The sequence below is a fragment of the Atheta coriaria genome, unplaced genomic scaffold (genome assembly GCF_025399875.1).
Source record: "Atheta coriaria isolate IRGN ID8LTWV9N9 unplaced genomic scaffold, Caltech_Dcor_3.1 hic_scaffold_3_pilon, whole genome shotgun sequence".
NCBI lineage: Eukaryota > Metazoa > Arthropoda > Insecta > Coleoptera > Staphylinidae > Dalotia > Dalotia coriaria.
This window is the reverse complement of record NW_027045445.1, coordinates 1,856,012-1,876,961: the sequence shown is the minus strand read 5'-3', so window position 1 is coordinate 1,876,961 and position 20,950 is coordinate 1,856,012. Positions and strand designations below refer to the sequence as shown.

The following is a 20,950-nucleotide window of genomic DNA, read 5'->3' as shown; positions in this document are numbered from 1 at the left end:
GAATGTATGGAATACATTCGAGGATTTAGAAATGTTTATGCACAATGACAGTTATTCACGATATAATACACGAAAATATTTAATATTAACTCATGTTTCAGAAGAAGTGAACATCATTTTTGATAGTTTTTTTGTTCGCTCAATTCCTAATTTTGTAGTGGCTATGATAAATATTAAAAATGAAGAACTTAATTGTGTGGAGTTTTATTATCAATCGCACTTGGGTTCCAAGATTAGTCTTGTAGATACATGGTATTTTAAAGATGACACATTAACACAACAAACTGGAATAAATTTATATCCGGAAAAGATTGCAAATGGCGGAAACGGTACAATATTTAGACTGGCTCCTGGATATATGATTCCATATACTGATCCTTATACGGAAACTGGTGTATACTGGGAGTTTGTGAAGATGTACGCTCAACGTTTTAATTTAACCACATATTCAAGTCATAAGAGGATATTGATTCCGGATATGTTTGAAATGCTTGATAATGGAAGTGTTGATATTGCTTTTTGTAGGTATAATATCAATATTATGTTTTATTTTGATGTTGTTGTTTATTTTCAGCCATATTATCCGTTCGTCTTGATTTGCATGTTTTTGCTGATTTTATTGCGCCTGCTATGATATCACGTGTTGGAATCTTGGCTCCTAAACCAATGTTGTTAACATACTTTAAAATTATGAACTATAAACTAACTACTAAAGATTTTAGGCTGCTAACTGGCTGGTTTACATATATTAATTTGTTTGCTTGGTTAATATGGTTATTAATATTGACAACTTTTATATTATTAACATTATTCTATCTAATCAGCAAAAAACTTATGAATTTTAAGCGTTTAAGAAGAAACATTGATGTTTTGGATGTATTTGCTTTGATGATAAATCAACCTATTTCGATAACGATGAAAAACGACATCAATTTTTGTTACGTTCATCTAAGGGGTGGATTTATTGTCATGGCCGTTGCATTTTTTCTATTTACATCAATATATTGCACGAAACTATCAAGCAATATCATTATACCATTGTAAACTTTTAACAGTTTAAATTTGTGATTGTTAATGTTATATTAAATATTATTAATTGCAGATATGACAAGAAAATTGACACAATCCTCACACAGGACAGCCGATTGCTAAAGATCCAAATGTGAGTTTTACGGATCCCAACATTATCAAATTACCTTTTAATTTTTTAAATTTGACTTTAATTGCAGTTGGATAACAGAAAACTCAGCAAACGTATCGAAATTGAAAAAGAAAATAAACTGATGAGATCTTACGCACCTAACATAAAACACGCTTACTATGCTTATACATTTCCTGAATGTATGTGATATTATACTTATTTATTAACAATTTTTTAAAATATATATTTATAGGTTTTAGTGTCGATCGCTATCAAAACAAATCGGTATTAAAAACTCATCGTCTAATGTCCGAGTATTTATTCGATAGATTTACCACTCCACATCTGACCAAAAACTCTGCATATTTAGAATCAGCGAATAAATTAATGCTGCAGTTGATTCAATATGGTTTTACTGAGCACTGGACAACTCAAGCACTACAGATGGACAGAAGTAAAACTTTTCCGATTGATATTGAAAAAATTGAAGGCATGGCTACACCAGCGACGCCATTAAGCATTGGTCGGATTGTTGGCAGTTTAATGATTTACTTATGTGGTATACTTGTTAGTTTATTAGTATTTGCAGCAGAATTGATTAGATTTAAACGCTATTCGTAATTATAAACATTAGTATATTAAGTATCAAGTGATTAAACGGGCCACGTGATGCACTTTACTCACGGCCTTGGCCATCAGTGTTTAAAGTACCATTTTTCGTGTCTAAAAACCGTGGAAAAACTGGCGCTTTAAAGGTGGAAGTAGAAAAAATTATATTTCAATAACTTTATTCATCAAGATTATCTTGATCAATGTTCATAATAAGTCATAAATTAAATAAATAAATCAATGATGACAGTAAATGTGTAGTGCAACACTAGATGTCTCTAGTTGGCGTAAGAGGAGTAGGCAAGCGATTGAGCATCAGCCATCTTGTCATCGTCCATATTCATTGCCCTGCCGGCAGGCCACGTTGCTGTGTGCGAGACAAATGGATGCACGTGATCTGCGGCAATTTTCTTGCACATTTCGTAAACTGCAAGTCCAATGGATACGATGAAGGTTACAAAGGACAGTTGAATTGCATTCCACGTCTTCAGACCAAGCAAGCCTAAAGCCAACGGGATCAAAGTGATGGCCTTTAGGATAACGAGGATCAAAATAGGTGCGAAGATCTTCTTCAGTTTGGATTTACGTGCTAAAAATAATGCAATAGAATTAAATTCTAACTAAATAATCACATTCAAACCTTCAGGCTGAGATGAAAGTTGTAATTTAATGTCCATCTCATCATCAACCAGATTACGTGCGTTCAATGTCACTCTTGATCCAACATAGGGTAATTCCACTTCAAACTCTTGCTTCTCAATCCAATGAGCAATGTTTTCCTCCAAAGATGTACCATCCGGTTGAGTTTGGATTGGGGTGGCGTATGATATGCACGCGCACAGCGTGATTGCAAGAACAATTTTCAGCATCTTTACAGTTATTTATTAAAGGTGTTGACTAGTTGACACTTTGATTGTTGACTGCACACTAATTTCAATTTGTACTATCAAACGGTATTTATAATGCGCGAAAAACGAAAGTTTAAATACGTTACTGCGCGTATGGCGTACGCCATGACGGAATCTGAATTCTAATTTGTTATGAATTAAATTAGGGTCTCATTTCATTTAAAGAATATAAGTACAATATAAGTAACGTTATGATATTTATATACTTGTTACATATAAGGGTAAACTAGAATGTTGTATATTGAGCACAGGTCATCGTAGGTAATTTGCAATTATTTGGCATAGAAATTTGCTAATTTCATAATTTTTTAATAATTAAAATGTTCTAAAAGAGACTCTGCGTTTTAAAAATTCTGTATTTAGAGAAATTCTTGTAGACTAAGGAATTTCAATCTTTTTATTTCTGTCCCTTTAATTTCGGAGACATTCATAATTGCAATATCGGTAAAAATGCTTAGACCCCTTTTTTCACATTTTTCATTGAGATTATTTTTTTAAATCCTTTTATTTTTCCAATTTGTAAATCGTATTTAATAAACAATTTATTGTAAATTAAGAATCCACTTCAATGTATTTATATTATGTGTATGTATTTCACTGTTAAAAAATACTACAGGACATCCCTCAACAAATGTTAATTGTAAACATGAATTGCTCTATTATTTTGAGCAATTTTAAAGCAAACAACAGTTCAAAAATAACCAATTTTTAATTATGGTAAATAAAGCTTGTATTTTTGCTTTTGGTCATTATTTAGAAAAATAATTGAATGTGTTTATGAAGGATCATTTCTTTATTTAAAACCAAAAAAAAGTAATCACACAGAAAAATAGTAGAATTAAGTTTACAACTTCAAAATTAAATTAAATTAAAGTTTCAATATTAATTGCTACATATCTATTAATATTGTGATAAGAAATCAGGTAGGAATGTAAAAATACATATCAGTTTTTTATATTTTTTAATTTTATATTTGCAATAAATAAATATAGAATCATCATAAATAATCTTTCATAATTTTGATAGTTAACATCTTTCTCAGCAAACAAAACAATAAGTTTTCATCATTATCAAATATTGTTTATGTTGCTTTACATTTGTTTCTTAATTCTGCCTGAATCATCCTCTTATTGAGAATAAGCGGAATAAGCCATCTGTTGTGCAGCTTCATCAAAAGCACGGGCAGCATAATGACCCTCCCACGGTGAGTGGGCTGCAATCTGTGGATGGCTGTTATCAACAGCAATCTTTTTGCACAACTGGAAGACAGCTAGAGAGACAGATACAACAAACGAGAAGAAACTAAGCTGAAGGGCGTTCCATGCCTTCAAACTAAGCACACCGATAGCCAGAGGAATCAAGGTAATTGCTTTCAACAAGACAAATACAAGGATGGGAATGAAGATCTTCTTCAACTTGGATTTACGGGCTTGAACTTCACCACCAAAGTTAACTTTTAGATCAACTTCATCTTGATCAAGGTTGCGGGCACCCAGTGTTACTTTGGAGTCAACCAAAGGAAGTTTGAAGGTGACATCGTGAGTCTGGATGTAGTTCTCAATGCGTTCCTCCCAGGTGGAGACGGAGCTGCGAGCGCTGTTGATTTCATTAGAGCGGGCGTTACGTGTAACTTCCACATCATCAGTGAACTATAAAATATCAAATTTTAAAAATAAAACTATAATATTATTAGTTAATTATAAACAAACCTTAAAACTATCCTTATTGAACAAATTATCGATGAATGTCATTGCTTTAAATTTGATGCAAGCAAGCGCATCGTCGTTGTCACAAAGCGACCTCATTTCCTCAACGGTAGAGTCCAAAAACGTACCCTTCCAGAAGTTTCCGGTAGGAGTGGCTCCCACAAAAGCCACCAACACCAAAACGGCGCACACTTTGCCGAACATTTTATTCTGGTATTATATTTTCTTTATTGCTCTGACGCGTTTTGATCGACGGCTGTTGGACGACTGATATCTTTCAAATCGCCCCCCTGGCTTTTATTACCAACCGTGATCGGAAATAGACGCCATATTGGTCTGGCCGGCGATGAGGAATGAAAAAGTGAACCATGCGACACACGCACGTCGTCACGTGTCTCTCTATGATGCATACTAATGGCGGCCTATTGTTTTATCGCGAAGAAGGAATTTGTATCGATTGACATTCAACGTGGACGAACTAGGTTTGTGGGTCCAATCCGGTCCTTTTAGTTTGGATTTTGATTAGAATAGCCGGATATTTTTTTAATATTGATATCGTATAGTATTGTAAACAGTTGCAAAATTGTCAAAATGAAAGGTTGTCGAAAGCAACTGCATTGTTTGAATTTTCAAGCGACAGAAGAACGTCAATGAATGCATAAATAGCTAGTTGTTGAGGTTAGAAACGCAATGTATCATGTTGTATTAAAATAGAATAATTAATTAATTAAACAGAATTGCATATTAATATTTATTTATATTTATTTGATATAATGTATCCAAATAGTTATTAAACATTTATTACTATATTTTACTATAATATATCCGAAAATAAATCATAAAATTAGTAAATAAATAACTTATATTCACAATTTTAAAGAAATACATAGGTTTTATTTGTAATAAATTAAAAGATTTATAATATTGTTTGTTTTTTACTTAAATTTAATAGAACTTGATTGTTATTTAACATATATACAAATTTACAACCATTTTTTTTATCAGGAATGTAAACAATGAATAAATTCAAAAAATTTACTTTCATTTTATAAATTTATTAATAATAAATAAATAATTTATCAACAACATATTCCAACATTCATTTAACAAATCAGATTTAAGCTTGAGCATAAGCATTGTACGCGATGTTTTGTGCGTCCATTTCACGCCCATAACCATGGTCCCAACCGGTGGCAACTGGAGCATGATCAACATGATGTTCAACATGATCAAAGTGATGATCGTGATGGTCAATGTGGTGTGGGTAGTGGATGACTTCGTAGTTAACAACCTTGGGTTTGGTAAACTTGAAGATGACCATCGCGGCGGTGAGAACCATTGAGAGAAGACCCAATGTCAGAGCCTTCCATGTCTTCAATGCAATCAAAGCCAATGCAAGAGGTACCAACACTGCCGTTTTGAACTTCAATCCCAGAAGGAACGGAACAATAATCTTCTTTACTACTTTGGACCTACCAGTGGCAGCAAGAGGAACAGACAGATCTTCAGCTTGGAAGGAACGTGGTACTAAGGATCCAAGTGGTCCATCAGCGCGGAGGATTTGAGGTACTTTGGCTACAAGAGTGTGCGACTGTAAGAAGTCCTCAAAGGAGTCGAAAATGTCAGCTGATCCACGTTGTTCCTTTAGAATAAAATTGATTATATTAATCTTTATCAATTACTTCATTATATAAAAGATATCTTACTTCAGACTGTGCACCATCTTTTCTGACAACTACTAAATCGTCAGTAATGTTGATCACATCATCATTTGAAACGGCTGTCATCCATCCTAGTGCCTTTGGTTTAACGCAGCTGATATCCAGATTCTTCAGGCAGGAGTGGTAAGCATCGACGGCGACGTCTACTGCGGAACGTGTCTGAGCGTGCAGGTTTCCTGCAGCGCATAACAAGATGGCCGCGATGATAAAGTGGTTCATCGTGCGTGTTGTTGATTGTTAACCTGAAGAAAAGAGAATGATGTTTGTGACAGCCATGGGCGCGTTTTATATAGACCCTAACGGAAATAGAAACCAAATGTGAAATATCGAGGGTGGACGTGACCGGCATAAATAATGGTAGGTACACTTCAATCAACTTTGGTGAAACGCCAAGTGTCGGTAAGCTAATTTACTTTACTTGTACGGTGAACATATGATATATGAATGCTTAATTGGAAATATATTAATGAAGAGCCATTCAGACCTTCATTTTCAGATCGAAAATTAAAGTAAAACTCTGGTTTAAATTTAATTTTGTGTCAAAAGACAGGGCCGAAGTTTTTTGTTTAAATTTTTGATGTCGAAAGACAGAGCCAAACTTTTTTGTTTAAAATATTTTTGGTCGAAAGAAAGGGTCGAACTTTTTTGTGTCGAAAGACAGAGCCAAACTTTTTCGTTTAAAATTTTTTTGTGTCGAAAAACAGGGCCAAACTTTTTTGTTAAAAATATTTTTGGCTGAAAGGCAGAGTCGAACTTTTTCGTTTACATTTTTTTGTTTCGAAAGACAGGGCCGAACATTTTTGTTAAAAATATTTTTGGCTGAAAGACAGGATTGAACTTTTTTATTTAAATTTTTTTTGTGTCGAAAGACAGGTCCGAACTTTTTTGTTTCAAATATTTTTGGTCGAAAGACAGTGCTGTATTTTTTTGTGTATTGTACTGTATTTGTATTTGTGTAGTGTACTGTATTTTTACCCTAGAGATGCTTTGAAGTGAAATGTCAACTTCCAACCATATTTAATTACCGATTATCTCAGCATCAAATAAAGATAAACAGAAACCGAAAACGGATTTCGGCTCACAATAAAATTTCACATCAGATAAGATTTTAAAATTTTTATTTTGAAAATAGTGAAAAGCAATTTTCCGACGCGATTTCCTCGAAAACCATAAATGTTACAAACAAACTTTTTGCATTTTCTTCATGTCATAACAAGAATCTAAAAAATGGCAGATTCAGTTTTTTGATTCTGACAAGTTTACCAAAACCTCTCGAAAAGTATCAAGAGGTTTCACTTAACTCTTTTTAGGTCAAAAAATTATTTTTTAAGCTAGCAAAAAATGGAAAACGCCAATCGATAAAGAATTGCGATGCGATGAAAAATATCTGGTTAGTTTTCCAATATCACCAATATTTCGGAAAAAACAGATAAAAATTGAAAAAGACCAAATTGAACCACCCTTCAGAATTTAACGAAACTATCTAACATAGTGTAGAATCATGCCAAGAATCCATTAATATTGGTTTTGTTCCGATATATTAATTAGTGTACGAATTATTGACCGTTTTCATTAATTGCGTAAGTCTAAAAAACTAAACATTTGAAATTACTACATAATGTAAAATTCTTCCCTGCATATGAATCTGAAAACCATTTTCATTTAACTGTATTCGTTTTCAAGAAAAGCGGAAAAAAACTGGATAATTCAATTTCTCCATCATTTCTTCCGCAAAAAATAAAAATTGTAAATTTGACTTCTTTATTACTTAATATCGTAGTACATGTAATTTGGAATATCTTATTTTAATATAATTTTGTTCTATGACGTACCGTTTTAATAATAATTACAATTTTCAATTTCTTTCAGTGCAAATTTAAATTTTTATTTAAATTAGTTTTAACGTCTAGTTACAATAATATTCTAAAATATTTTATTTATATTATTGTCTGCTTACATAATCTGCAATATTAACTTAATTATATTGATTTTTAAAAAGATTGCAAATAATTAACTAAAATGTGGCGGAGGCGCCGGACATTTTATCAAGGGATTTTATTTAGCTTTCAAAACTAATATAACCATTGTGTAGAAAGATTTTAAATTACCTTATAAAATAACTTTATTCATTTGTACTCACGGTTTGCCTTCCAGAAGCATTTACTCGTAAGTGAAACGTATACTTTCATTAACATTTAAATGCCGCTTATCTCTGAAACTAACAGAGATAATCAAAAACGGAAAACGACGTCGCATTCAGCAAAACATTCTACATAAGGCAAGAATTTAAAATTGGCATTTTTAACATGGTGAAAACTGATTTTCCGACGCGATTTTCTCGGAAACTATAAAAGTTTCAGAGAAATTTTCAGCACTTTCTTCATGCCACGATAAGGATTTATAAAATGACAGATTCAATTTTTTGATTCTAGAAGTTCACCAAAAACTTCATCAAATTTGTCAAGAGGTTAGTTACACTTGACTATTTCTTGGCTCAAAAAATAAATTTCAAGCTAAGAGAAAATGGAAAATGTCAATCGATACAGTGTTGTAATGCGATGAAAGATATCCAGTCAGTTTTCCGATAACACCAATATTTCCCCAATTACCCTTGAAAATCTATACAGGCTAAATTGAACCACTTCTCTGATATTTACGAAACTTTCTAATCTGATATAAAATATTACAAGGAATCCATAAATGTTGGTTTGGTTTCGATATCATTATTATCGTTGTTAAGTTATTGACCATTTTCAATTATTACATAATAGTAGAAATATGAAAACTTTTTAGAAGTAGCTAATGTAAATTATTTTCCTGTATACGAATCCGAAAGCTATTTTTTATTACCTCTACTGAATCTCAAGAAAAGTACAATAAACAGGATTTTCAATTTTCTTATCATTTCAGGTGTAAAAAAATAAAAGTGAAAAATTTAAACTTTTTATTACAAGATCTTAAAAAAGACTTAATTTAAATTACCTTATCTTAATGTCATTTTGTGCTTAAATTGATTGTTGAGATTGTAATCCCCCCTTTTTAGTTAGACATTCTTCACTGTAATGAAAAAAATGAACATATGAATATTGCTGGAATTTTAAGATTCTTTGAAGATTTGAGGTTGACACGTTTTTTTTCAAAAAAATAATTACTTAAACTATCACAAATACATTTATTTAATTATATTCACACCAAAATACAGTAAGTACACGTACATATAAAATTTATTTACAACTTACAACAATCTCGTTTTATTAACAGTATTTATAATGTTTTCACCGTTTACACTTTCGCTCCCGACATTTCACATTGTCTTTCTACGTGAAACATCCACAATTTCCTTTTATTGTTCACTTATTAATTATTTTAGTTCAGTAGTAACTAGATACAGTTAAGTTAGTATATTTAGCCATTATATAGACGCCATATTTAAAACTGGCGTCGAGCTATACACGGCTACAATTCGAACTAGAATTAACTCAAACAACTCTCAGAAATCATTAACGTGAAGTATTCGTAACTATGATTTGAGCGGCATTCTATTACATTAGTGACTATCAATTTGATTCGATTACTTACAAGACTAACTAATTAGAATACAATTTATCCTAATAATACCGTCACAGAATATTTTCTTCCTATATTATTATACATTTAAATAAATAAATAAATAAATAAATAAATCCCAAGAAAAAGAAACTATCATAGATAAGTACATTTAAATTGTCATAATTTAGTGCCAAGGTTTAGATTACTTGACTTGTCTGCAGTAATAAATTAAATAAGTAATACAATTTTTAAAGAATAAGAATTACTTAAAGAAGTAATACAAATAAATAAATATATAAATAAATAAATAAATAGGTGTCTTGAGGTTTGTTACTGTTATACTCGTATATGCAATAACTATGGCAATCGACTGTTGACAACATGCATTCGTCTGTCGTCCATTCTGTGTGCACTGTCAAAGCTATTAGGCGTCAGAGGGCCCACATTATAGACTCAGTGTGCACGCCGGGTACAACGTAGCGCATGCGCGTTTATCTTGTCCATCTCTCGCAGCCTGCACATATTTGTAAAAGCGGATAACGGCCAAATTACTCGTTGTTGGTTTTTGTAATTCACTTGCATCCCTAAAAAGAAAAAAATAATTATTAGTCAGTCACAAAATGTGAAGTAAAAACTGTGTGATACAATTGTAATGAACATATTGCAGTTTATAGTAAATTGAATTGCATTAAGATCAGAGAAATGAAATATAGAGCAGCGGACCGGAAGAAGCAGCGTGTCGGCTCGCCTGCTGTTCGGAATAAAGCAGCAGTATGTGAAAGTCAAAGTCGACCGACGATGTACAAGTATTTTGCCTCTTTCTTGTACCCACGTAAGCAAAAATTTTTGAAGTAGGAGTTTGTGAAATCCCAAAATTTCGACCGCGAATTTTATGATGCAATTCAGCTCACGCATGAAATTCAACTCGGTCGCCATTAACACCGTTAAATTTTCAAGCAACGTCACGAAATTTGAATACAACGCGAGGAATTCGTAAACTTTCTCAAAATATATCGGAATTACCATTTCACCGTATAAAAAACCTAAACATTAACATAAAACATCAAAACTAAAAGATTTTCTTTATATTTTCATGCGAGATCATAAATATTGTCCTTTTGAAAATGTCATTTGTTTCATCAAATGCCGCCATGTAAATTTTATTCCTAAAACATTGTCATTGTTGGTTTTTATTGTTTATGAGGAAGACATTCTTGCAAAACGAAAGCGATTAAAAGAAACAGTCAGGTGTGCGTCGTATAAATAAATTTCGGGGTCAATTTCATCGTCGACTTGACCTTCTTCGCCTTGGTCTGGCCGGCTGTCGACGCACGCACGTCGATTGCATTCCGACGCGAGCAGCGCTCATTCATTTTACGCTAATTATATAAACAAGAACAGGTCCCGACACATTGGTAATCAATTAACAATTATTATGTCAAGCACAGGACAACAAATGAAGCAGCTGCTTAACATTCAGTCAGTTAAATATGTAATTTAATTATAAATTTTATATCTTCTTCTTATATGATCATTAATTAAATGTTTTACTCTTAAAGAATAAAACAATAAGCATGTATTAAGCACACAATAAAACCGAATTTGTGGTGAAACTTAATTCGCTGTGCTAATTTCTGGTCATGTGCGTTGCATCGCGAAATTATATTGTTCAAATTGCAACCGTAAACTCGTTAAGTTATTGTAAAGATTGAACGAGCTTCTTAAATCCCGCAAAAAGAACAATGCATAATTTTTAATAAATGAATTGCTTCAATGTCTCAAATTGCAGTTTCCCAAAGCATTGCATTATTTCTGTCGCACGAAAGTTAAAGTCAAGTACTGAATAAGATTAGGCGGAACTGAATTAGCGTTGAAATTGACATTGGCGATGAACTAAAGTAGGAAGTCGAAGAAGAAAAAAGTAGAATACCAGGTGAAACTATAGAAACGATAAGTAAAAAGTAGTTAGTATCGTGACAAGATTGACAATGCAGAGAAATGCAAGAAAAAGTGGAAACAAAATCGCTGACAAATTGATAAAACGCTAAAACGCAAGAAAGCGAAATAATCGCAAGAATGTTACAGATTATCGCAACCTTTTAAGGAAACAAAACAAAGAACTTTAAAATATAACCTTAAAATGTTCAAGAAACAGAAACTTTTAATTTACCTGCTTAATTCGGCACTAATAAGATTACTGTGAGGACTGTACTTCTCCGGTTCGCTGTACATGTTGCAAACAAGCCGCTCCCTGCACGTTTCGTCCAGAATGACCAACTCGTTAAATATCTTATCGATTTTTTGCAGAATCGGACTGTAGAACGGATCGAACGTATTCCCACTTCCGGTTGCCGCCATATTAGCACCAGTCATACTGTTACCACTTGCGCTATTGGCTTGTTTTCCAAAAGTGCCCAATGAGTTCAAAGAGTTGGTGTTAGTGTTTAACGCTGAGTTTTGTAACTGCGTTTGCATCGCTGATAGCACCGTGGGATTATTGTAGACGGGTTGATGATGTGCGACGGGTGCGTAAATCGCCTGCGCCTAGAAATACACACGCATGTTGAGTTTATGCATGACATGGGTAATTAATTGGAGAAATCTCTTCTCTTGCTTACATATTACTAGCATATTTATTCAATCATGTTGAATATATTATTGTATCATGTGAGAAAAACGTTTATGATGTCATTAAGATGATAGTACTTACCGGTACAACTTGTTGCGGCAAATACGAACTGATGTAGTGCGGTTGAATTAATTGTTGTGCAGCGGGTTGTGATTGTGGGGGTGGTGGCGGCGGTTGATATGCTGCGGCTATCTTTGATGTTTGTTTCGCTACCATCGATTGAATTTTTAGTTTTTCTTGTAGTTTTAGCGAATTTTTAATTTTATCCTGTAAACGCTTGTTTTCCACTTCGACTCGTTTTTGTTCTGCTTGAAGACGAGCTTTCAGCTAAAAACAATACAGAAAACATTAGAAATTATTGCAAAACATGGCATAAAAACGTCAACTTTAATTATAACTTCTGTTTTTTCTGTTTAGATTTTCTTAAATTTGTTGTAATGATAAAATTGTGGTATCGTCGTGTCGTTTCGTTTCGCCGAGCGTGAATTTAAAATTTTACTTTTTAATTCCTTAATTAGCTCCCCATTATAAAAAATATTCCAATTCAAGAGAATGGAATAGTCATATAGCATGGCAAATAATTAGTGCGATAAAACAAAAACCCAGCGAAATTAACAGAGTAAATAATCGTAAATAATCATTATTTTATTAATAAAATAACGTCGATTGTGTTTCTCAAACAAAAATTGTACTAAAATCTATTTATAACTAGCTGACCCGGCATGTGATTGAGAAGCACAAAGTCGAGTCATACTAACACGGCGCTTTTCACGTGCAATTTTTTGTTCTTCTTCAGTCCTTTCATTCGCAATCCTACGAATCCTAGTTGCATTACGGTTTTGTCGGATAAGACTTGATCGTTTTGGTCGCTGCATGTTGAGTGGGGAAGCTACGAAGCATCGCACAAAGAGGAGACGGGGATAATAGAAAACTTTGTATTTGCGTTCTCTTATTCTTCCGCAAGATAATCCATATACGCAAATATGTTTGTCTCTTTTTAGTGTCGTTTAGTGCCTTTTTAGAAAAGTTTTCACTTCAAAAAGTATCCTATTACCTTCTCCTGGCCCTAAGCTACCTCTCCACCAATTTTTAGCTAAATTGGATTAGCCGTTCTTTAGTTATAATGGAGTTAACCAACACGACTTTCTTATATATATATATATATAGATTATTATAAATTTAATTAGTAAAGAAAATCCAATAATCAACAAATAACACAGGTTCGTTATTATATGACAGTTAAATGATAAACATCTATCTATATCTTCATAAGTTATGCATGGCCGATTGCATAAATTGATAATAGCAATAAAACTTAACTATTTCCTTGTTCTTCCTTGTTTGTACAGTTTTCACAACTGTATTTTACTAAATATTTGCTTTAAAATGTAATTAAATTGCAAATTGAGTTGTTTTTGACGTCCCTATTAAACAACATTGTTTTACCACATTGTTTCTAGTTTGGGCTTGCTATAGGCCTGTGTGTCATCGTCTTTTTATGTCACATCCTACGCTTTTACTACTTTAATGCTTCATTGCCTACTTCACTCCACTAGAATGTCTCAAAGTTTAAAGTGAAGAATGTGTAGAAAAGTAAATGAAATCAATCGAGCAAAGACAAACGATTTTGAAGAAAGTGTCGGTACACGAAACGGAAACAGTTTAACTTGAGTCACTTAAGTTACGGATGATGACGATTCTGAAAAATTGTGATTCGTCTAAATATCTTCCTAGTTTTGACACTTTCACCAAAAACATTTCCTTTAGTTTCCAGACTTTCATTGTAAATAATTCTTTAAAATAAAATTAAATGTCATAATTTATTGTTTATGCAGATATCATTAAAATCGTCATCATTCACATCATTCTTAGACACTTAACATGTTTAATGACATTTCCGAATGAATTATGAGCACCTATGCAAATTAAATACGTCAATTATTTCTATTATTGTTTCTTATTATTGCTATTGCAAAGATATTGTTATTATGAATTATCTAGACATTTGAAACTCTCCAAATATCTAATAAATATAATTAAAATACAGATAAGTGTGTCAGGACATCTAAAAAATGATGACAATAACAATTCTTATTTATAATCTGATTAAATGTGATTAAATATTCAATTCAACTATTTCGAAGAACCAAAATAGAAAGTTTTATAACAATATAATGCTATTGATTTTATATGTTAGTTAGTGACTAATTAACATTTTAGATTATTAGAACAACGTTAAAAAAACTTGGCATTTTGGTTATATTTAATGACTAGCAACTTAATTATTAAACAAATGCATAATAATTAATTTTTGAAATAAGGTTAGAACCACTTGACCAATAAACCTCAAAGATAACAAAGCCTATAAAAGAAATCTTTTATTTATTTCCTGCACTTAAATTCTATTCTATTGTACTTCCGGTAATGACCATATTGTAAAAGTTCATCCAGCCATTCATGGTAAAAAATGAGTTTACTAGATAAATTATCTATTTTACTTTTTGGCTGAATTACCAAATTGGTGATAATGAAGTTTTAGCCAAAGTGTGCAAGTGCCGGCTGACCTAGTTTATACCATGTGTCCGATGTGCTTCTGTGCTTGTATGCATGTTTGCGCTTTTACCGTGCGAACGAAAATAAAATTGCAGTCGATAATTTGCAATAATTTTAAAATCAAACTTTAACTACTCTAACTTCCTCTTACTTCAATCATAAACCCAATAAAAGCAATCAAAGCAATCAAAACCGAAAGAAGAATAATATTCTTTTTATTTAAGTATAGTTATATCAAGTTAAGTTAATTCTAAATAATTTAAGTTTATTTGAGTGCAGTAAAAAGAGAACAACATGCACATTGATTCTGTGTTAGTGCTTTATTTTTATGTTAATCACAATCAACCTTAGGCTCCACGATCATTGAAATTAAGAGCAAAATAAGTTGGAAGTCAAGCCAGAAGTCCGGTGTAATAAAAGCGCAGAAATTAACTCACCGTGCTCACAGTAAGAGCAAAAAGAAGTAAAATCAGTGAGTTGTTGAGTATTACAAGAAACCAGAATCACGGAATGAATACAACTAAAGTTAGAACAAGCAACAGTAAGAAATATCAAGATCAAGATTGAGAAACAAGTAAGAACGAACTAGAAAAAGTAAAGTGTAATAAAAATCTAGGAGTTGTTGGACTACTCTCGATTATACAACGCCTCAACTCCTCTGCTACACATAAAATTTAGTAGATTAACCTTATAGTTAAAAATCAGTCAAATATTTTGACAAGATTTGAAATTGTTAAAAATATTAAAAATGGCACCTCTGGCAAAGAAAGAGTAATTAGGTGAGTCACAAAATAGAAAAATATGTCCGGTGAAATTTGTGTAAACACGGAAGGAATGTCATCGCTAATTTCAATACCAATGCCAATATAGTTGTCCGTGTTGACTGATATTTAAAGTGGATGGCGATGGTGTTTGGCATTGGCAATGGCCGCGTACGAACCGCGCACGCTTTCAACTCTTCACTTACGTGCGGCGCGTTGAACTAACCTACATTATACTCTCATTCTCGCGTTCCGATAATAATCGCTTATTTAAACATATTCCAACGCTAGGTTTAATTCCCCAATGCAAACAACGTGACGCAAACACGCAACAAGCCAACTAATACTAATATAGGAAGTGGCCGGTAATTCACTTCAAAATTACTTAAGTGTATTTTAAATAATCATTTAAATACGTTTTCTTATTTTAAAAAATACTTTAATAGATTTATTAAAAGAGTACTTACCATGGCTTCTTTCTCTGCCTTGAGAACCATGTTTTCTATTTCTGCGGCGCTGATAGGTCCAGCCTTAATTTTTGTGGGGCCTTTGGGAACAGGCGCGGGTTTTGGTAGATAAGGCTTTATGTCTTTCGGATATCCTGAATACCCTGGTTGGGCTTGACTTGGGTACGGATCATCTTCGTCAATTTGAGCAGCTTGTTGCTTTCTGCGTAATCCAATTCTTAAAATAATAAAAACAATATTTTAATTTGTTTAAAACCAATTTTAACCTTTATTTTCATTAAATATTTGATTAAACTTACTCTTGAGCACCAAAAGCAGGTCCATCAGTATAATATCCTAAATCCTCAGCGTATTCACCATGACTATCTAGATGATGATGGGGATGATGGTCGTGATCACTCTCACTCCACCCTGGCGGCGGATGATCTAACTCAATGCCACCGGCGTGTATATCGTGCAAATGTGGCGGAAGGTGGTGCAAGTGCGAGATCTGATGATGGTGGTGGTGATATTTGGTGGGCGAGTAGTACGGGCACAGTTTGAAGAGATGGCCCAAGAAAGGAAACACGAAGAGGATGACTTTGAGCAGCAGCTTCTTGGCGGCGGCCACGCCCATGATAACTGGCAGAAAGAACATGAATTTCAAACTGAGCAGCTTGACAACGAGCACGAGGGCCGCCAGGGCCCACATTAGGCGCTCGCCGATGAACTTCTCTATAATAAAAAGAAACAAAAACTAATGTCACACACGAATTCATGAACAAATTCAGTGCAACAAACTTCCCAAGTGCATTAAGCAGTTTTTTATACAAAAGTTTTTTGCTAAAAGTTTTTTGTTTATTTTGAATAATTTAAGAGATAATAGAGAACTTCCTGTTTAAGCTGTCAAAATTATAGCGACTATATTTCATCATCCGGCCCATATGCAAAAATTACCCGAATTTATTTTTTTGTTATTATAGGTATATTATATAGTAATTAATAGTTTCCTATTATAACACTGATTTCCGGTCAAGTGCAGACTTGAAATTGCAATATCTCGGGCACTGGGTGAGCGAACAAAAAATGCAAACAGCAAAAAAGCTATACAGTTCCCTGCCTTTCGAATATGGTTCTCCAATTCTATAAAAATTGCAACCTGAAGATGCGGCCATTTTTTTTTAATCAACTAAAACCCGTTATACACCGAAATATTTACAACTGCCGCACGATTAAATCGCGCTTTTAAGAACATTAATAACATGGCTTCCAATCCATCATCAAACATAAAAGCGCATAAAATAATATACAGTATGTTCAGAATAATTACTTAATTTACATTCGTACAGACCTAACGGCTTTTAATGTTTACGTGAATAAATATATGCATGCAAGTTTTTGGTACATTTTTTGTCCCAATTTTTTCAAATTGACAGCGGCGTATCATGCGGAGAAGTGCCGATTGACTTTTTTATACACGTGAAAGTGTGTCATATATGAATTCGAGCAATTCGACCACCAGGAAATACTCACTGATTTTTTTAAAGAAGATACGTGGTGTGCCCACAGAAGACGAGCGTTCCTCAGCCTCGCCGGTTAAATCCAATTTGATAAGAGCGCCGCCATCTTGGAAGGCCCTAGGCGAGATGCGTACCGAAGCTCCTTCTGCCACAAATTCCGGCAGTGCAAGTTGGACGTCATGCGTGACGAAGAACTCTTTGATTTTGTCCTGCACTGATTTAGTCACTTCCTCTAAAGGGTTTGCTGCCCTTGCTGATGTCCCTTCAAGTTCATCATCGGCATCTTCTCCGCCGCTATTTGGTTCACTCTTGTTTTTACTTGTAGCACTACGCCAGGCACTATAATCAATGTCGTTTTTCCGAAAATTAAGAAACGACGCCACGCGCACATTCTGACTATTAAATACATTATTCAAATAGGAAACAAACTCCTGTTTCATACAGTCCAAGGACATATCCTTGCAATTACTTATACTCCTCCACAGAGAATTATCATCTGGGGAGGTTTCTATCGATGGCGATGCAATAATGCCCGGTATTAATATCACCATCGACAGTCCTAGAACGGCAAACATCACTAATCTTCTAAGTTCTAACATGGTTACTTTTCGGTGTTTGGCGGATGTTCTTTGATGTTAATCCAGTCACTTTGGTTATTTTACATCGTTGCGTTAATCAGGGCATAATACACGGCACACGGCACGTACGCACACACCACTCACACTCGCCCGGAACAATATTTTAAAAAGGCGCGATGAAGTCGAAGAACGCGTACGCAACCACTCTCGACGAGCCGCAGCACGTGAATAGAGAAGCGGCGGCTGCGCGCCGCAGACACTTATCATTTCTCGACACACTTCTCCCTACTCGCGAGACGTGCATCGAAGAAAGCAACACCGGCGTACACCGACTCGCCGAAAACACCGGGCAGAGAGCTTACTGAAGCCTACGAAGCGAATGTAAAACCGCACCGTACATCAGGACCGGACCCTAGATATAATTAAAATTATTTCTAAGCAATTTAAATATTTATCACACCAGATGGCGCCACATGGTAGTATATCAACTAGAGGTTATAAATAGAAGTAATTTTGTTTTTGTCAAATGCAAGTTCACAAACAATTCGACAATAAATTTCTGCTTTTTATTCAGCATTGTACTGTGGTGAATCGGCAAGTTTGTAGGTCTGTACGTGCAGTTACGAGATGCACTGCGATTGATGACACAAGAATTAGAGGTTAAGTGGACGAACAATGGCGGCTGTAACGTGAAAAGAGAAGAATCTTACAAGTGTATAGTACTTGCACATTACACAACTTGTATAATATAATTGATGCAATCGAATGCAATCGATTACGACGACGATTCATGAAGCTTTCAGTTATTTGAAAATACAGACTCTATGTTTTTGGCTTAGCAAACTGTGTAACAACTCGGTTTTTCCACAAATTCGATGCGTTGTTACGTTTTAACACATACAATACACATTTCTCCGCATTTCATTGCGAGCATGCGAAGTGCTCGAATACCATTGACCAATATACGGTGTCCTCATTAGCTGCTCTCCGCGCGACGAAGAAACGATACGACACACGAAGATGACCACGCGAGCATGGTCATGGCGACGATTGTAATAGCCGGCGATCGAAACGATTCACGAACGCAAACGCTCGGAACAATCGAAAAACGAAACCGACCAAACACACAAAAACGAAATCTCGTACCAAGAGACTCGCGTTCCCATGGTGAGGCAGCGTTTTAATATAGACGCCATCTTCTTTAAACCATCGGTTAATTCTGATGCTTTGTATGCATTGTAGATAAATCTTCACATGAATTCGATAATTGCGCATATTAGAGATAATCGATTCAAGCAAATTTGAATAGCAGTCTCTTTAAAAAATATCTAATGTGAAGATTTGTTGAATTGGAGAATAGAAAAAAAGGTCAGCAGGCATTTGCGATGGGTCGTGTTGTCTCGGACAGCGCTGGCGCTGAGCGGCATGTTAATTGTTTATTATTCATGTTATTCATGCTCGGCATCATTTTTTTTCCGCCATCTTGATCTTCGAAAGCATGACAACTTTCCGGAAATAGTTAAATCATCATTTACTGCATAAAAATTATCATTTTTAAATAGCAGAACAACAAAACATAGAAATTCCTGATAAAAAATTAAAATTATTGCATAGTTATGTAGTGCGTATCTTCCTGCTGCGTATTATTCTAAATATGACTAGTCTTATGTTAGGTCAGTGTAATACAAACAAAATTGGCTCGAATTATTCAATTATATTACACCTAGTGCAATTCAATTGTTTCGGTTGTAATTATAAGTTGTTTAATTTAATAACAATTTAATTTGTTACACTTAAACAAATTACACGCCAAGATGAGACAACAATGATCACATTTGATTAATTATAATTCATTACTGCATCGCTTATTACAGTGCGCCACTTAAATGTGACTTAACTGCGACTAGACTGGTCTAAACTTAAGTCAACTTGACTTTTGTCGTTGGCATATTTAATGTCATCACATTATACGCACATAACATTACACATAATGCGATTACGATTATTTTTTCAAAGAAATACAAAGAGAAATGATATTTATCTTGAAGATTTTTTGCAATTTGTCGTTTGGTTGCATGCCTTTGTTACCGTTTTTTGTTTTAGTTTCGTTACATTTGTCGTTTGTCAGTTTTTTGTTGTTTTTCTTCAGCGATGGACGTAATGGCTCATTTAAAAAAAATGAATACCTAATTTTGGTCGACGAATGTAGACCAAATTTAATTCGGTGTACGTCGACAATCTCCAAATCTTCACAAAATCTAACTAGAATAATGACCATTGCAATGTATAATGTATGTTCGTTACCGCAGTGTTATTAAGTCGACTCATGCATTTCATGTTTTATATGGGTATGTTCAATCCGTGTTGAACATTTGGCACATGCCAAAACCAGCAACAAGAAATTATGACGCACGGGTGCGAAGTGAGGTTATGTATAACAAGTTGCCGTCATGCGGTGAATGACAACTGTTAAATAAGGATATGTTGTAAAGTTTTTACTGTTAGCTAACCTGACAACTGAATAAATGCTTTAAAAAGTGAATTTTATTTATGATTTGTTAAAAAGAAGAAATTTTGCGCAGACAAAAATTAAAATAGCCATAAATTAAGTTAACACGCGACTATGTGTAGACTAGTTTAATGTTAAACCAGCTTACGGCTAGAACTAGCCGCATTAACAGATGAAAACTTTTAATTAATTAACTAATCAACGTTAAACATCGATTTAACACTGCTCAAATGCTATAAATTATTGAATTAAAGCTGAAAGTGTACGTGTGAAGTGTGTACTAACTAATATAGTTAGTAGTCATTTGGTTATTACTTTTA

General features: G+C 33.8%; 4 protein-coding genes and 1 long non-coding RNA gene across 6 annotated transcripts; 1 reads left to right on the top strand and 4 right to left on the bottom strand.

The window, feature by feature from the left end:
- The first annotated feature begins 179 nt into the window (after nt 1–179).
- Nucleotides 180–1,491, top strand: LOC135804276 (uncharacterized). Of its 2 annotated transcripts, none has more exons than XR_010551009.1 (4): nt 180–521; nt 1,103–1,162; nt 1,230–1,341; nt 1,395–1,491. It is a non-coding gene; the product is annotated as an uncharacterized lncRNA (long non-coding RNA). The 2 variants fall into 2 exon arrangements; XR_010551008.1 differs by lacking the exon at nt 180–521 and adding an exon at nt 971–1,040.
- A 537-nt stretch (nt 1,492–2,028) lies between these two features.
- LOC135803643 (uncharacterized) lies at nt 2,029–2,619 on the bottom strand. Its single transcript, XM_065317311.1, has 2 exons — nt 2,391–2,619; nt 2,029–2,339 (listed from the first exon to the last, which is right to left on the bottom strand). Exons 1-2 carry the CDS (start codon nt 2,617–2,619, stop codon nt 2,029–2,031), a joined length of 540 nt encoding a protein of 179 aa, XP_065173383.1.
- A 1,166-nt stretch (nt 2,620–3,785) lies between these two features.
- LOC135804328 (uncharacterized) lies at nt 3,786–4,615 on the bottom strand. The gene is made up of 2 exons (XM_065318160.1): nt 4,368–4,615; nt 3,786–4,307 (listed from the first exon to the last, which is right to left on the bottom strand). Exons 1-2 carry the CDS (start codon nt 4,566–4,568, stop codon nt 3,786–3,788), a joined length of 723 nt encoding a protein of 240 aa, XP_065174232.1. The 5' UTR covers nt 4,569–4,615.
- An 866-nt stretch (nt 4,616–5,481) lies between these two features.
- Osi18 (DUF1676 domain-containing protein Osi18) lies at nt 5,482–6,304 on the bottom strand. The gene is made up of 2 exons (XM_065317310.1): nt 6,071–6,304; nt 5,482–6,006 (listed from the first exon to the last, which is right to left on the bottom strand). The coding sequence occupies exons 1-2, from the start codon at nt 6,302–6,304 to the stop codon at nt 5,482–5,484; spliced, it is 759 nt and encodes a 252-aa protein (XP_065173382.1).
- Nucleotides 6,305–9,243: 2,939 nt separating this feature from the next.
- Osi17 (DUF1676 domain-containing protein Osi17) lies at nt 9,244–19,428 on the bottom strand. Its single transcript, XM_065299497.1, has 6 exons — nt 17,557–19,428; nt 16,344–16,758; nt 16,045–16,261; nt 12,345–12,590; nt 11,805–12,178; nt 9,244–10,218 (listed from the first exon to the last, which is right to left on the bottom strand). Exons 1-6 carry the CDS (start codon nt 18,140–18,142, stop codon nt 10,080–10,082), a joined length of 1,977 nt encoding a protein of 658 aa, XP_065155569.1. The 5' UTR covers nt 18,143–19,428; the 3' UTR covers nt 9,244–10,079.
- Nucleotides 19,429–20,950: the final 1,522 nt, after the last annotated feature.

Excerpts from the sequence above, each read along its gene's own strand:
- LOC135803643 (XM_065317311.1), bottom strand. The coding sequence starts at position 2,619 with ATGCTGAAAATTGTTCTTGCAATCACGCTGTGCGCGTGCATATCATAC. Across the intron at positions 2,340-2,390 it reads ACTTTCATCTCAGCCTGAAG|CACGTAAATCCAAACTGAAG; the intron begins GTTTGAATGTGA and ends CATTATTTTTAG.
- LOC135804328 (XM_065318160.1), bottom strand. The coding sequence starts at position 4,568 with ATGTTCGGCAAAGTGTGCGCCGTTTTGGTGTTGGTGGCTTTTGTGGGA. Across the intron at positions 4,308-4,367 it reads TCAATAAGGATAGTTTTAAG|TTCACTGATGATGTGGAAGT; the intron begins GTTTGTTTATAA and ends GATATTTTATAG.
- Osi18 (XM_065317310.1), bottom strand. The coding sequence starts at position 6,304 with ATGAACCACTTTATCATCGCGGCCATCTTGTTATGCGCTGCAGGAAAC. Across the intron at positions 6,007-6,070 it reads AAGATGGTGCACAGTCTGAA|GAACAACGTGGATCAGCTGA; the intron begins GTAAGATATCTT and ends TTTATTCTAAAG.
- Osi17 (XM_065299497.1), bottom strand. The coding sequence starts at position 18,142 with ATGTTAGAACTTAGAAGATTAGTGATGTTTGCCGTTCTAGGACTGTCG. Across the intron at positions 12,179-12,344 it reads TGCCGCAACAAGTTGTACCG|GCGCAGGCGATTTACGCACC; the intron begins GTAAGTACTATC and ends GTGTATTTCTAG. Across the intron at positions 10,219-11,804 it reads ATTAGTGCCGAATTAAGCAG|GGATGCAAGTGAATTACAAA; the intron begins GTAAATTAAAAG and ends TTTTCTTTTTAG.